The sequence below is a fragment of the Lathamus discolor genome, chromosome 10 (genome assembly GCF_037157495.1).
Source record: "Lathamus discolor isolate bLatDis1 chromosome 10, bLatDis1.hap1, whole genome shotgun sequence".
Lineage (NCBI taxonomy): Eukaryota > Metazoa > Chordata > Aves > Psittaciformes > Psittacidae > Lathamus > Lathamus discolor.
Window position 1 is genome coordinate 15,137,808 of NC_088893.1, and position 14,117 is coordinate 15,151,924.

Here is a 14,117-nt window from a genome sequence, read left to right on the forward strand (position 1 = left end):
ACTGTGCCTCTCAAAGTTTCAGACCATTTCCAGAGGAAATGAGGCTTCTGCCCCATGTGCATAGTTACCCTCCATCCCTCATAATAACTGCTGAAGCCATTGATTGCTTTCAGCCCAGCTTGTAATTGAGAGCAAAGCTCTCAGAAATATGAAGTCATGACAGGTTTTGCAAAGTAATTAGCTAGACAGAGGAGTAAAACTCTGCTAATGCCCCCACAGAGGAAAAAACAGCAATGTAAGTAAAGCCTTTCTTAGATGTCAGGAAATCTATAGGCAGGAGTGAGGTTAAGGACATTCCAGGAGAGATTCAGAAGAAAGTTTGCATCTTGTTAAATGCCAGAAAACCTACTCCTTGCTCAAGGTTATCCTCCCATATTGAATTGCTGGTGCCCGAGAAGGTATGTGCTCTAGCTTCAGCTTTTCTTGTGGTTATGAAGTTCATAACGTCTCTGCCTTGTGGGTTTTCTGATGTCTTATAAGAGATGAGTTCACATTGCCATTTCAGTACAATTCAATTAAAAAGTCAATTAGCCCAGATACAAAGCGATCGGCTTCATTAATTCTGCTGTTATGGAACAACACTGGGTTTTGTTGCTGTTTTATTCTGCTGTCTTATTCTGCTCTAAATTGTATGTGACTTTTCCTGCTCCACAGTCTAGTAGACACACGCGCACGCAGCACGCATACATCTTCTTTCCAGGTTCAGCAGTTGAAAATGTTGGAAGGGAGCAGCTCTAGGCAAGTCCCTACATGCTGCAAAGCTCCTAAGCGCTGTTAAGTAACAAGCAGAGCTTTTAAGAACATGGTTTTCAACTTCTCAGAAGGAACCACATGCCTTTCTGGATCACCTAGCCCTGTCCTCCAAGATTTTCTTTCATTTGCTGTGCATTTGAGGTTATGTTGCATTTCCTAGAAGTGAAATTCTGTCATAGAAAAGAACAAGCCTGAATTTTGTCAAGTCCAAATTGAGTTGACTTCTCTGTAAATTCTGGTAGTTTCACTTCAGCTTCTAACCATTTGTTTCCAAAAGTAATGACCACAACAGAGAGATCACAGGATGGTCGGTATCTATGTACCAAGAGAAAAAGGATTTGCAGGAAGAATGAAACGTATTTATTGCTAATTAGATATCTCAGTGAGAGAACATGACACATATTGCTAGATAGACTCCAACAATTTGTCCCTAACATTCAACTTGAGTTATAAATTGAACTAGTTCTGGCTTTTAAAAAGATGAGTCTTGAAAAAGTGTCTGGAAAAACAAGTCTTCCCTGTTTCAATTAGGAATGCGCCAAGTGACTGGCAGGTACTTGATATGTAATTTAAATTCAAAAGAGGAAGAAACAGTTCTAGATAAAAATCTCCTGGGATATCTAGGGGAAATATATGCACCTATATTTAGCTTATCCCTGGTTTCAACCCCTAAATGCACACACAGCAGCACACACTTAGATTTTTAAAAGGACAGGCCTTGATCCTTTAACAAGCTCTGCAGAGCTCACTAATAAAGTTACATCCTTGTTAATCACGTATGTGCTCCCCAGTTCCTTCTTTGATACACCTCGTTCAGAGAGATAAATCATGGAGCCGCAGATGTTCAGGAGTCATCAGAGAAGGAAGCTGATGGCAGGTGGTCACGGATGGCAGATCCTTTGCAGGAATCCTGACCCTGGGGCTTTGCCATGAGAAGGGAGGAACCAAAGAGATTACTCCATGGCTGAGGGTGACATGGTCAAAGTGTCTTTAAGCACAGAGGAGGCAGCTGGGGTCAGATCTGTGAATTAGAAGAACTTTACAGTAACTGGGATATAACTTGACTAGGACCTGAGCTAAAGCTGTCAAAAAGGCCACGCTGTAGAGCTGGCCATTCAGAAGGAATTTGTACAACATAGCACCTCTGCTGGGGAAGAACAGATTGTTGTAGCAGGGGGAGAGGCAAGGGAAAGAAGCCATGGGGAGAGACAACAAATCACAGTTTGTATACTGACTCTTGAAAATACTTTGCAAGAACTTGTGTGGAGAGAGATGTTAAGATGGAGAAGGGAGGATGGAGAAACAAAACAGACATGAGGTTTGGATTGCGGGTGGAGAGTTCAAATATGCTCTTTGACTGGGGAAAAGGCAGAATGAAAGGAGGGAGAGACCGTTTGTCAGCCTGATAGGAGCATTGTGCATGGTTCTTCACATCTTGCTCTCTACAAGGGTAAAAACTGGAGGAGAAAAAGTGAATGGATCTGAGCAAGCATGGAGATGTGAAGGGGTAGATCTCTCACTGGGACAGAGGGAAGAAGAGCTGAGCTAACAACTGTATCAGCAAAGGTCAGGGTAGAGGGAGCAGGGAGGTGATGCTCAGCTCATGGGGCCTTTCTGTCTAACACACCGCCCTTAATAAAAATTACCAATGCTCTTTGATATCTGCAGGACCCAAGGAGACACCACACCATGGAAGTCACTACCAGGAGGTACTTCCTGAGTTTTGCTGTTTTCCTGATGCACTGTGTGGTCCACAAGGCGAGCTGTGAGAAAGGCAAGACTTCCCCTCTGCACTTCACCCACTTCTTCTACAATGCCACCATCTATGAGAATTCAGCCCCCAAGACCTATGTGGAGAGCTACGTCAAAATGGGTATTTACAAGACAGACCCTGAATGGGACATCAGATACAGAATAGCCTCTGGAGATAGCACTGGTCTCTTTAAAACAGAGGAGCACGTGATTGGGGATTTCTGCTTCTTGAGAATAAGAACCAGGAGCAGCAACACAGCACTTTTAAACCGGGAGGTCAAAGACAGTTATATGTTAATAATCAAGGCCACAGAGAGCACCTTTGCGTATGAAGCCTGGGCCAAAGTCTTGATCCACATTCTGGACAGAAATGACTTGAAACCTCTCTTTTCTCCCCCCTCCTACAAAGTGTCCATTAGAGAAGACACTCCTCTGAAAACAGTGATCAGCACGCTCAGTGCCACTGATGCTGATGCTGGCCAGAACGCTGAGTTCTACTATGCCCTCAACACCAAGTCTGACCTATTCACCATCCACCCTACCACAGGAGCAGTTATGACCACAGGTAGGCTGAACAGCACCCATCGTGGCAGGCACCACCTGCAGGTTTTGGCTGTGGACAGAATGAGAAAGATCACAGAGGGGAATGGCTTTGGGAACTTGGCTAGTCTCATGATCCAAGTGGAACCATCTGCCAGGAAACCCCCCTCTATCTCTGCAGTGAAGGTGATACAACCTGACTCAGCTGAAGACTTTGTCTATGCCACTTTGTCTGTAGAAAGTGGTGACTCAGAAGCAGGGATAGATTCAGTTGATTTTGTGGATGGAGATCCGGGAAGACATTTCAAAGCCATCAAATCCTACTTTGGAAGCACTGAATTCATGATTGTGTCAACCAAAGAGATCAACTGGCTGCTTTACCCATTTGGTTTCAACCTCAGTCTGCAAGCCAAGGACAAGAGCAAGCCACCATTGTTCTCTTCTATTAGAATTATCCATATACCTCCCTCCAAGTATGTCTCTGCCAGGTTTGAGAAAGAAGTGTACCGGGTCCAGCTCAGTGAATTTTCCCCAGCTGGAAGCCAAGTTGTTATGGTAAAGATAACACCAGTCTTCCCAAATCTTAAATATATTTTAAGACCTACTGCTGACAGCACAAGCTTTAAAATCAATCCTCACACTGGACTGATAACTACAGTCAGGGCAATGGACTTCCGTGAGCAGTCTCATTTTAAACTTGAAGTTACAACTGTTAATAGTCATGCATCCACAACTGTTCTCATTGACATCACTGACTGCAACAATCATGCTCCAAGTTTTAGTCAGTCTTCGTACCAGGGGGCCTTTGATGAAAATGTTCCTCCTGGTACTAGTGTATTAACAGTAAGGGCTACAGATGAAGATGAAGGAGATAATGGCTTTGTCACCTACACCATAGCCAATCAGAAATCGGTTCCCTTTGTCATTGACCCCTATTCTGGCATCATTTCCACCTCCAAGTCAATGGACTATGAGTTGATGCAGAGATGGTATCATCTGCGAGTGTGGGCATCAGATTGGGGCTCACCCTTCCGCCATGAAACAGAGGTGTATGTATCCCTCATGCTGAGCAATGTCAATGACAATGCTCCAGTGTTTGAGAAGGCAAGCTGCAGTGGCACCATCCCACGGGACTTTCCTATTGGGAACCCCGTGGCCACGGTCTCTGCAATTGACAGTGACGAGCTGCGACATATCAAATATGAAATCAAGTCAGGTAATGAGTTACAGCATTTTGAGCTGAATCCCGTCTCTGGAGTAATATCCCTTAGAATATCTCTGCAAGATCTTCCTTCTGAACAGCCACTTTTCTACTCTTTGAAAATTACTGCAACAGATGGAGAGAACTACGCTTTGCCAACATCTGTAAATATCACTGTGGTCAACCAAGGTCTCCCTGTCAAAATGCAGTGTGAAGAAACAGGAGTCTTGAAACAGCTGACAGAAACTATCATACACTCCATTGAGTCTCAATCTCAAGGCCATGGGCAGGATGATGAAACGTCTCTGAACTTGCACCTTATAAACCATAACGCTCCAAAGTTTGATGATAGCTTTCCAAGATCTATTGATATCATAGAGACTGTTCCCATCAACTCAACCATTGCTGACCTTTCAGCTGCTGATCCTGATACTGGTTTTAATGGTAAACTGGTCTATGTAATCTCAGATGGAAATGATGACAGTTGCTTTACCATTGACCTGGAACTCGGTCTCCTTCAAATCCTTTCTCCTCTAGATCATGAACGAACCAGCTTCTACATTCTTAACATTACTGTATACGACCTTGGCACACCACAAAAATCATCTTGGAAACTTTTGGCTGTGAATGTGTTGGATACCAATGATAACACTCCTAAATTCCCACAAGGTGCCTACTGGGTGGCAATACCAGAACATGTAGCAACAGGGACAACAATAGCTCAACTGAAAGCAGAAGATGCTGATACAGATGACAATGGGAGAGTAAAATATTCTCTCCTAACCCCCACTGATAAGTTTGCCATCAACAGTGTCACTGGGGAAGTGACAGTTACAGGTGCCCTGGACAGAGAATTGTGGCCTTGCTATGTGCTGAAAATAGAAGCTAGGGACCAGCCCAAGACAGGCTACCAGCTGTTCTCTGTTACGGATCTCACTGTGACTCTGGAGGACGTAAATGACAACACCCCACAATGCCTCCCAGCCCTCAACAGTGTGAAAGTCCCAGAGGACCTGCCCGTGGGAACCATTCTCCTGTTTCTGGAGGCTTTTGACCCAGATGCTGGTTCTGGGGGCGAGGTGCGGTACAGCCTCATTAATGATGAGGAGATGATGTTTCATGTGGATAAGCTGACCGGGGCACTCCGGTTGGAGAAGGAGCTGGACTATGAGAAGAAGGACTCTTACAATCTAACCGTGCAGGTCAGTGATGGTGGAAAGCCCTTCTCTCGCTCTTCCCTCTGCCATCTGGAAGTGAACATCATTGATGTCAACGAGAACTTGCACCCACCACGCTTTGCCTCCTTTGTCTTCAAAGGCTGGGTGCAGGAGAACAGCCCTGAGGGCACATCAGTGATGATGGTCACAGCAAAAGATATCGACAAGGGGAAAGATGGAGAAGTTCAATATTTCCTCCGAGAGGGCACTGGCCTGTCTGTCTTCCGCATTGAAAAGGACACAGGTAATGACAACTTCGTTTAATGATGTACCTTAAAGGCTTAAACTACATGTTGTGTTTGGCTTTTTGACCCAACAGGACAAAGTTCTATGCATTCAGATCCTTCTTGCTTGTGCAGGGATGTACAATGTGCATCCCTGTATCTGGGGAGAAGCAAGGAGGGTTTATCTCCCAAAAATAGTGGAAAATCAGTGTCTATCTTCCCACAAAATACCAAGGTCTTCCCTTTCACTTGTTTACCAAATGACCCTCAACACAAGCAAACCCCCTCTCTTTCACAGTCTCACAGCCATACAAGGTTGGTGCCAGAGCTTATATCCGCAACAAAGATGGGGAAACAGACTGGTCTGGCATTAAGGACAAAGTGGTCTGAGTTCCTGAAATCCCTCACGAGCACTTTCTGTCATTTTTCTAGGCACCATCCGGACCATAGGACCACTTGACCGAGAAGGAACATCTCACTACTGGTTGACGGTGCTAGCTCTTGACCTGGGAACAGTTCCTCTGAGTTCTGTGACTGAAATCTATATTGAAATCACTGACACCAATGACAACCCACCTCAGATGTCTAGACCTGTCTTCTATGCGTCTGTAATGGAGAATTCCCCACCAAACACGTCTGTCCTTCAGCTTGATGCCTTAGATCCGGACTCTAGCTCAGAGGGAAAACTGACTTTTCACATTCTAACTGGAAATCCTCAAGGACTCTTCACCATTAACCTCATTACAGGTAAGACTGACACAACTCAGCATCTGTTTTTGAGGTTTCCAAGTGCCCAGAGGATGTTACATATTCAATATGAACAGCCCACACAGCTGCCTTTGTCACACCTTCCTTCAACAGCAAAAGTCCCAGTGTCCAAATACGCTGTCTGGGGAGGCTAAGGATTGAAACCCTCAACCTTAGGGATGCTATTTGCCTCCAGATGGCTTTTAGAATGACATAAATGTGCTCCTTTCAAAGCCCTAAGCAGAACCAAGCAGTCACTTTTAATCTTCTCCTTTATAAACAACTGCCCTATTGCCGAGCCTGAGCCAGGAAACACCCTTCTGGAGGTGACTATCTGTTCCAGAGACAGACCAAGCCAGGATTAATAAAAACGAATCCCACTGCATTTAAAGGCTCCACCCGTTCTCCAGCACTATTAATGTAGTAAGCGTAGTAAGCCTCTTGTGCCATCTTCCTAGACTGTATCTTTCATCTGAGGATTAATTAGCAGATCTTTCAGAGCCATCAAAAACTGGCTGATGTTTTGTGTAAACAGCTTCCTCAAACTATCCCAGCAGAGCTGACATTGGGCCAGTCTGGCAAGGAAAGCTATGCCAAACCCTTCGCACCATCAGCTCCTTGGAGAAGGAAGGGAGGGCACAGAGCCTGAGTATGGGAGAGGATTAATTGCATGACTTTGATCTCCTGTAGATGATAAAAGCAGTTCACCTACTGCAGCGGGATAGAAGCCTGCTCTCAGATGAGAAAGGAGCTGGATGTATTGAAAAAGGCTAGTGCATTCTCAATTATGTGTTACTTGTGGTATAGTGACCCTGGTAGTCTTCTACAGCTGGCTAGGAGGGGGATGTTTAGAAAGACATTATTACTCTGAAACACTGGCATCCTTTTGGTTGCAAGAGATTCATAGGGTGTCTCTACATGGTACCGTATAGATAAATCTGGAGATCTCATCTGTGACCACTGCTACCCCCAGCTGTAGTGATCTACACTATCAGATGCTTTTTAGCCAGGTCAGGGCATTGCTTTGCATACAACATTCCCACATAGTCCAAACAACTACGCACAACTCAGCCCCATGGACAGCTTGCACAAATGTAAGGTCCCATGGAGAGGTGCCTTCAGAGGCCCCATTTTAGAAGATCAATGGGATGAGAATGTCAATGGGATGTGGAGCAGGAAGAGCTATGAGGACACCAGCTAGCTGCTCTCATCTGCTGGGCTCCAGCTTGCACTCATGCACCCTGCAGGAAATTCAGCCCTCTCTATGCTGCAGGCAGCAGGCAAACCTTTCACCCCAATGTGAGTGCAGCCCTACAAAGCCATGCTCCAAAGCTGTCCTTTTTTACTGTAAGAAAAATAATACTGGCAAAATCTGAATGTTTGCTAATGAGACACCTCACCTCTAAGCCAAACCTTTCATTCCCATTTTAGACAAAAAACAGCTCTCTCATGAGTTATCTCCTATCCATCTCTCTTTACAGCAAGCAATTTGCATGTGAAGAGTGATAAGTTTGTCAGTCCCATGAGCTGATCTTATCTCTTGGACAGTTGCTGAAGGTCTCTTTAAACCCTCCGCTTGGAGGTTGTTTAAGGACCTGCTTCCAAGCCTGATGAGGAGTCAGTTATCCGTTGTTTTACTTGCATGTCACCCAAAAGAACGAATAATTACCTGCAAACATTGGCATAAACTGAGCAGTTTATACCCTCATGCTCACAGTATCTTAAGAGAAGTCATCTGCTACTACTGCCAGAAAGAATATCACAGTTTATCTGGATTTCAGGGCTGTAGGCAGCTTGTTGGAAAGCCTGTGATATTTTCAATCTGCAGACAAGGGCATGATAGCTGCTCCATCAAGTAGAACAAAAATATAATCTTTGGTGTCGGCCTGGTACTGCAGCATTGGAAGATGAACTGCGGGACTTTCAGTTCACAGTCATTCACATCAGTGCAGTCTTGTACTCGAAACAGGACTATCGCAGTGCAGTGCAAATCGAATGACTTATATTTGAACAGGAGAAGAGAGAAAACACTGCAAGTATTTGAGCACTGCAGTGCTACTAAATCACTGATCTTTTACTGTATTTTTAGCTGGGATATGACCTTCTTTTTTTGAACACAATAAATGTGTCTCTTCTTTCACTACCTAGAGGAAATGATCACAAAAAGACCCAGAAACATTTCAGTTCTTAAAATGCCAGAGATCTGTATGATCCAGATTGCCAGTACTCCTCCTGTGGTCAATCCCAAATCCTATGACAGCAAAAAGGTTGTGAGTAGGCAGAGCTGCTTATCTGTGATGAAGCTGAATCTCTGTCCCATTATTCAGTGATAAAACTTGAGGTTTCAAGAGGAAACCGCAGAGCAGAGGCTGCTGTCCTTGGTCACACAATGCGAGCAAAGGACAGGATACTCTGCATATGTCAGGAGTTCCTTCAGCACCCAGATCAGAAGGAAGACTCCTAAAGGCAGAAAAGGCTGTGATCAAGACCTCTCCTCTTCTTCTATACCACACCACGATCAAAGGACAAATAAGTCACACTGGCACTCAGATAAGCCAGAGCACAGGAGAGCCAGAGGTCAGTCCAAGTCTTTCCTAGGCAGGGTACTCCTGGCAGAGGGAGAGGAGGAGGAAGCTTGTTCTCATCCTGTGTGCTAATAGGAATTAAGGTCCTGATTTACTGTTACAACAGGCATGTCTACACCCAGAATAACCCCGCAGAATAGCCCTGGATAATTATTCAGGGCACAGTGCCACACTATTGCAAGTAACGTATTTCTGGTCCTGGAGCCAGCTTGTTCTGTGTTTAAGCCAGTATCTCACAACACAGGGGTGAATTGGCCAGTGGAGACATAGCCAGCAAGGCCCCTTGACTTCTCCTCCTGAGACCTTGCAGGGTAGACACGGATGGATGTGATAACTGTCCTTCAGCAGGGCTTGGCTCCTTTGGCATCCCTGAACTACCACAGAAGGGCTCCAAGCTCTTCCAGCTCTCAGTTCCTTAAAGAGGGTGGAGAAAAAGAGGGAAAATAAATGAAAGGATAATAAGAAGAGGGAATAAAACTGCGCAGTGAGATGAAAGCCTTCTGCCATCGGCAATGGAATCTCTCCAGCCCTGCCTGGCAGCTGGTGCAGAGCAGTGTTTGTGGGAGACAGAGAGATAGGTAGATACATGGAGAGATGGGCAGATAGCAGAGTTTAGGGTATTCTTTTGCTTGAAAGGTTTTGAGCTTGTTTTGCACAGGGTTTGCAGTCCCTGATGTGAAGGGGGATTCAAATGGAGACAGGACAGATAGGAATTGTGAGGCTGTGGCAGGAAGAGCCAGGATGAAGCCATTCATCCCTCTGAAAGGCTGCTTGGAGCATCCTTTTACCTTGGACTATTCATCTCCAGCCCTTATCTAGTGCTTGTTCTTCTGCTGCTTCTCTGCTGTGTCAGTGTCCTTGGGGCTCCCCAGGATGCCTGGGGTTCCCCAGGATTCCTGTGGTTCCCTGCATTTCTCTGCATGGAAGGACATCCAGGCACAGCCTGCCCTATAAGTCTGAGGAGTGGTTTCACTGCCAACATACCACAGGCTGTAGCTGATCATGAAGTCGTGCAAAGCAGGCTCAGAACAAGAGGGGAGGTAGTAAGAGAAGAAAAGAGAAGGTGAAATGGAAGCAACAGCGAGACAGCAGACGGAGGCTTTCAGGAGAACAACCTCTTCCCTTCTCAGGCTCCTGTGAGAGCCCCAGTGCCTGCAAACCTGATTCTGGCTATTTTAACTATCTTAGATTTTCCTCCCTGCAGCGAGGGCTGGGGGCCAGCAACCTCCACCCCAGCCCCGCTCTTGCCAGCAGAAGTTATGATTATTTTTTTGTTCCCTGACAACAATGCACTGTTAATTTTGCTGCTCCTGTTCCAACACGACCAGCTTTCCTCTCTCCCCTTTCCAGGCAGCAAGCAGGAGGACTGCAGACAATCCTTTCCCATTGCTGTGTGTAGATAGGCTGCCAGAGCACAGTTTGTGCCTGTCTGTACACAAGCAACAGGTTTCTGGACCTTCAGGTGAATGCAGAGCTTGGCTGATTGGCCAAGTACAATTAGGACCTTTGATGGTTTTGTTCAGTCTCTATAGGATTCAGCAGAAACCTTCAAGGCCATATACAAGAACACAAGTAAAGGACATGCACTTGATCACAGGTCCCATGGGATGGGCTGGCTGGTGTTTTCCAGAGGGGCAGAGGCTGTACTGATCACTCACACACATGTATGTGCAAAACACTAGTTAAAAGCTAATTTTGCTCTTCCCAGGTCCTTGTAAGGGGCACCAGAAAGAACCAAGGAACTGTTTCCCTAGGCCATGAAAGCTGACAGCAGTTGTCCTTTAATAACAGTTTCCCATTCTAGCCCTCTGGCTTCACAGGGTGTATATCCAAGCAGCAACAAACAGAAATGTGCATTAATTCCAGCTGGCTTCTCTCGAGCACCACGTCCGATCCCCGTCTCCCCATCTCGGGGTGCTCGGCTGCCATGTGAACACTGCTGGCAGTTTGTGCATCTTGGCAGCCGCGCAGCACCACGGCTCCGTGCGGGAATTACAGCGATTAACCGTTAACCACAAGAGCTTTCTGGTCTCAAGGCAGAGCGGTAACTGGCTCTGGAGAGGGGAACTGGGAGCCACGATTGGACACAGGGGAAGGGACAGAGGGGGTTTGCCAGGGGTCAGGAGGAGAAGCCAACCCTTTGACTTGTGGCTCAACAGATATGAAGCTAAACCCAGAAATGCCATCTGGAAAGGCTCTTAACTGGGATATGGGATCTATGATAGGGAGTAGAGTCAGCTCATACTCCTCAGGAGATCTGAGCATCTTCAGTGGCACAAACACTGAAGCCAGCCATTAGTGTCCATTCACCTCTTTCACCACAGTCATTCTTCTCCAGCTCTAGAGAGCTCAGCTACCATCCTGTTTTCTTTCATTTTTTATCATTAGGTCATGAAAGAATTTCAAGGTGTGGCCAGGCAAATCCAAATAATCGCTTTAGAGTGGTTTAAGTTACTTTCCATCAGCTGGCAAGCAGAAACCAGGTGCAAACAAGGTCTTAGTCTGTTGCAACTGAATTTTGCAATCCAATAAGACCAGAAATATTCCCCGTGTGCACACAGGTATTGAGTGGCTCTGTTGGGAATACCTAGCTATGTGTCCTATGGGCTTGGTAGGCCAAAATTATGACCCCCCAGAAGGTAGCTGGAATTTTAGGCTTTGCTCCCCTGTCCTGCTCAAGCTATCAGCGATGTGGGCAGGAGCATCAGAGATCTCAGTGAACCACTGCTGCAATTCCTTCTTTGAGAGCATTTCCATGAATATCAAGATGTTTGGTGCTATGGGAGCCCTACAGCCTCCTGTGAGCCCAGGAGAGGTATAAAAGCTCCCCAGCTAGTGTGCTCTCAGGCCATGGCCAAGTCCTCTCCACCTGCCGAGATGTCAGAAGGAAGATAAGGGAGAAGAAAAAAACCCTATGACATACATGCAAACAGAGTCTTTCAAATTATCTTGTCATAACACATTAAAGAGTGTTGATTTATGATTGTAAAGGCATCAAATAAGTGTTTAGTGCAGTGACCAGTGCCAAATATGAATAATCCCAGAGAACAAGTGGAAACGGTTAACAATAGTCTTGTTCCAAGCAGCTGCTCCTTGCTCCCTCCTTTAGCTGCCCAATGTTTCCTGCAGCCCTTTCAAGTTTTCCCCTGCCTGTCATGCTCAGACAGCAGTACGCCAAAGTATGGTACAACTGAAGCAATACTATTAATTTAAACTTTATGGCTTTGGACCAGAAATGAGACTTGAGATGGGTTCATGCTACTCTGATTTACAAGTCCCAGGGTGCATGAGTGCGCATGCTAACAGCACTGCCCCCATGCAAAGGTTTTCCTAGAGCCGCGTAAGCCCCTGTCACTGCTGGTGGTGGTCAGTAAAATTCACGCTGCCTCTTGTTTGTGTGAGGAAGCAGGACTTCCCTTTGTGAGGAATAAACACCATGATAACAGCAACCACTGGGAGCCGGAGATGCAGAGAGCAGATAGAAACACTCGCAGGTGTCGGACTTGACTGTCAGAAAATCATGCATTATATGTAAGATTTCCATCATTTGTAAAGCAGTTGTGAAAATGGTCCAGAGCTGCTTTTCCCCAGAGGGGAAGAGTCAAAGCACTAGATAAGGACTATTATCAAACCAGACATGGAGACAAGCCTCAGCTCCATCCTTTCCACACTTCCATTTACTCAGCTTAGACATTGACAGGCCAAAAAGAGGCAATTACAGTTATTTTGCCTAAACTCTAGCTTATTATAGCCACAGTTCCTGCCTCCTGCATCCAACCTATTCCCCGTGGTTAAACTAATGTGTATTTTTCAGAAATCCCTCACAATCTTGCAGCTGTTAGAGGATTCATCCTGTCTCTCAGCAAGGCTTAGATAATATACCAGCATTATTACTGACTGTGTGCCTTATTTTTAGCCTGAATGCATTTGTTTTAGCAGTAGAATAGAGGGTATTTCCCTAGACAGAAAACAAGCTTTTGTCAAAACACCTTAAACTACAAAGAGCAAGGTTCAGCACAGGGAAAACAGGAGTTGAGACTTGTTAAGAGGCCAAAGTTGTGCCAGTGCCTGCAGAATGTTTCTTACTTAGAGCCATAAGAAAAGGTTTGCTTTCACACTCCTGCAGCCTTTCTCACCAAACGCCTTGACAAGCCTCAACTGATGCAGGCACCTTGTAGGTGTCCGCTGTCCTCTGTGGTGTCTGTAATCAAAGGAGGGCCTCCACATGGGGATTCATGCTTGAAGTGGACAAGCTGCCCTCTGGGGGTATCTGCCTTTCTCCTCTGATCACAAAGTGAGCCTGGAACAGGAAAGGCGGGCAGGCTGATGTGGGGCATGCAGGGATTTGATCAGCCCTGGCTTTCCTCGGACGCTGACTCTTGGAGCTCAAAGGGTTTCTTTGTTGGCAGGTCTGATTTCTACAACTTCACGGCAGCTGGATCGAGAATACAAGGCTGAACATATCCTAGAGGTGGGTAATGATGATTGTAATTAGCTTTATTTACCTACAAGTGTATTAAGTCCTCAAAGAGCTTTCCTTGCAAGTTGGAGCACAGAGAAAGAATCTCATCCCATCAGCTCCCAACTGCTGGGAAACTTAATTAAATGGTGTGTGTTGCCCTAAGAGACAGCTGCAGCAGTACTGCGGGGTTTGTTATTTCCTAACTAAAGACTGGAGCAAAAGGCCTGTTCTGGAAGCTGTGGGAATGCAGGAAGAGGATTGGAATTGTCCTCTAGCAGGACAGATAATAACTTAATGGGGAAAGAGCAAGCCAGAGAAATCCACCCTCATTTATCTCATTGTATCAGATAATGCTGTGCAGCTTTGTGTTACCAACCTCCATCTTTCACTACTTCAAGCTATGCACGTTTACATTAGAGGCATCTTGAGGTGTTTCAGTCTATCAGGGTGATTGAGGATAACACATTTCTCTGTGCAATGCAACAGGCACAGTGAATTAAGGATGGGTGATAACTTGCCAAGCTTTCAGTTATGTGACCCTTAGTGACCAATCTGACCCACTGCCCAGAGCAACTGCAAGCAGGACCCCTGCATTCACATCTCCCTGTGTATGCACAAGACTGGCTACCAGCCACA

General features: G+C 45.8%; 1 protein-coding gene across 1 annotated transcript in view; it reads left to right on the forward strand.

Annotated features, from left to right (window-relative positions):
* Window positions 1–2,442: 2,442 nt before the first annotated feature.
* Window positions 2,443–14,117, forward strand: part of FAT2 (FAT atypical cadherin 2) — a 44,524-nt gene continuing 32,849 nt past the window's right edge. Inside the window, exons 1-3 of the mRNA XM_065690782.1 lie at window positions 2,443–5,707; window positions 6,120–6,434; window positions 13,429–13,490. Of these exons, the coding sequence (XP_065546854.1) occupies window positions 2,443–5,707; window positions 6,120–6,434; window positions 13,429–13,490 (3,642 nt within the window). The remainder of the gene's footprint in view (window positions 5,708–6,119; window positions 6,435–13,428; window positions 13,491–14,117) is intronic.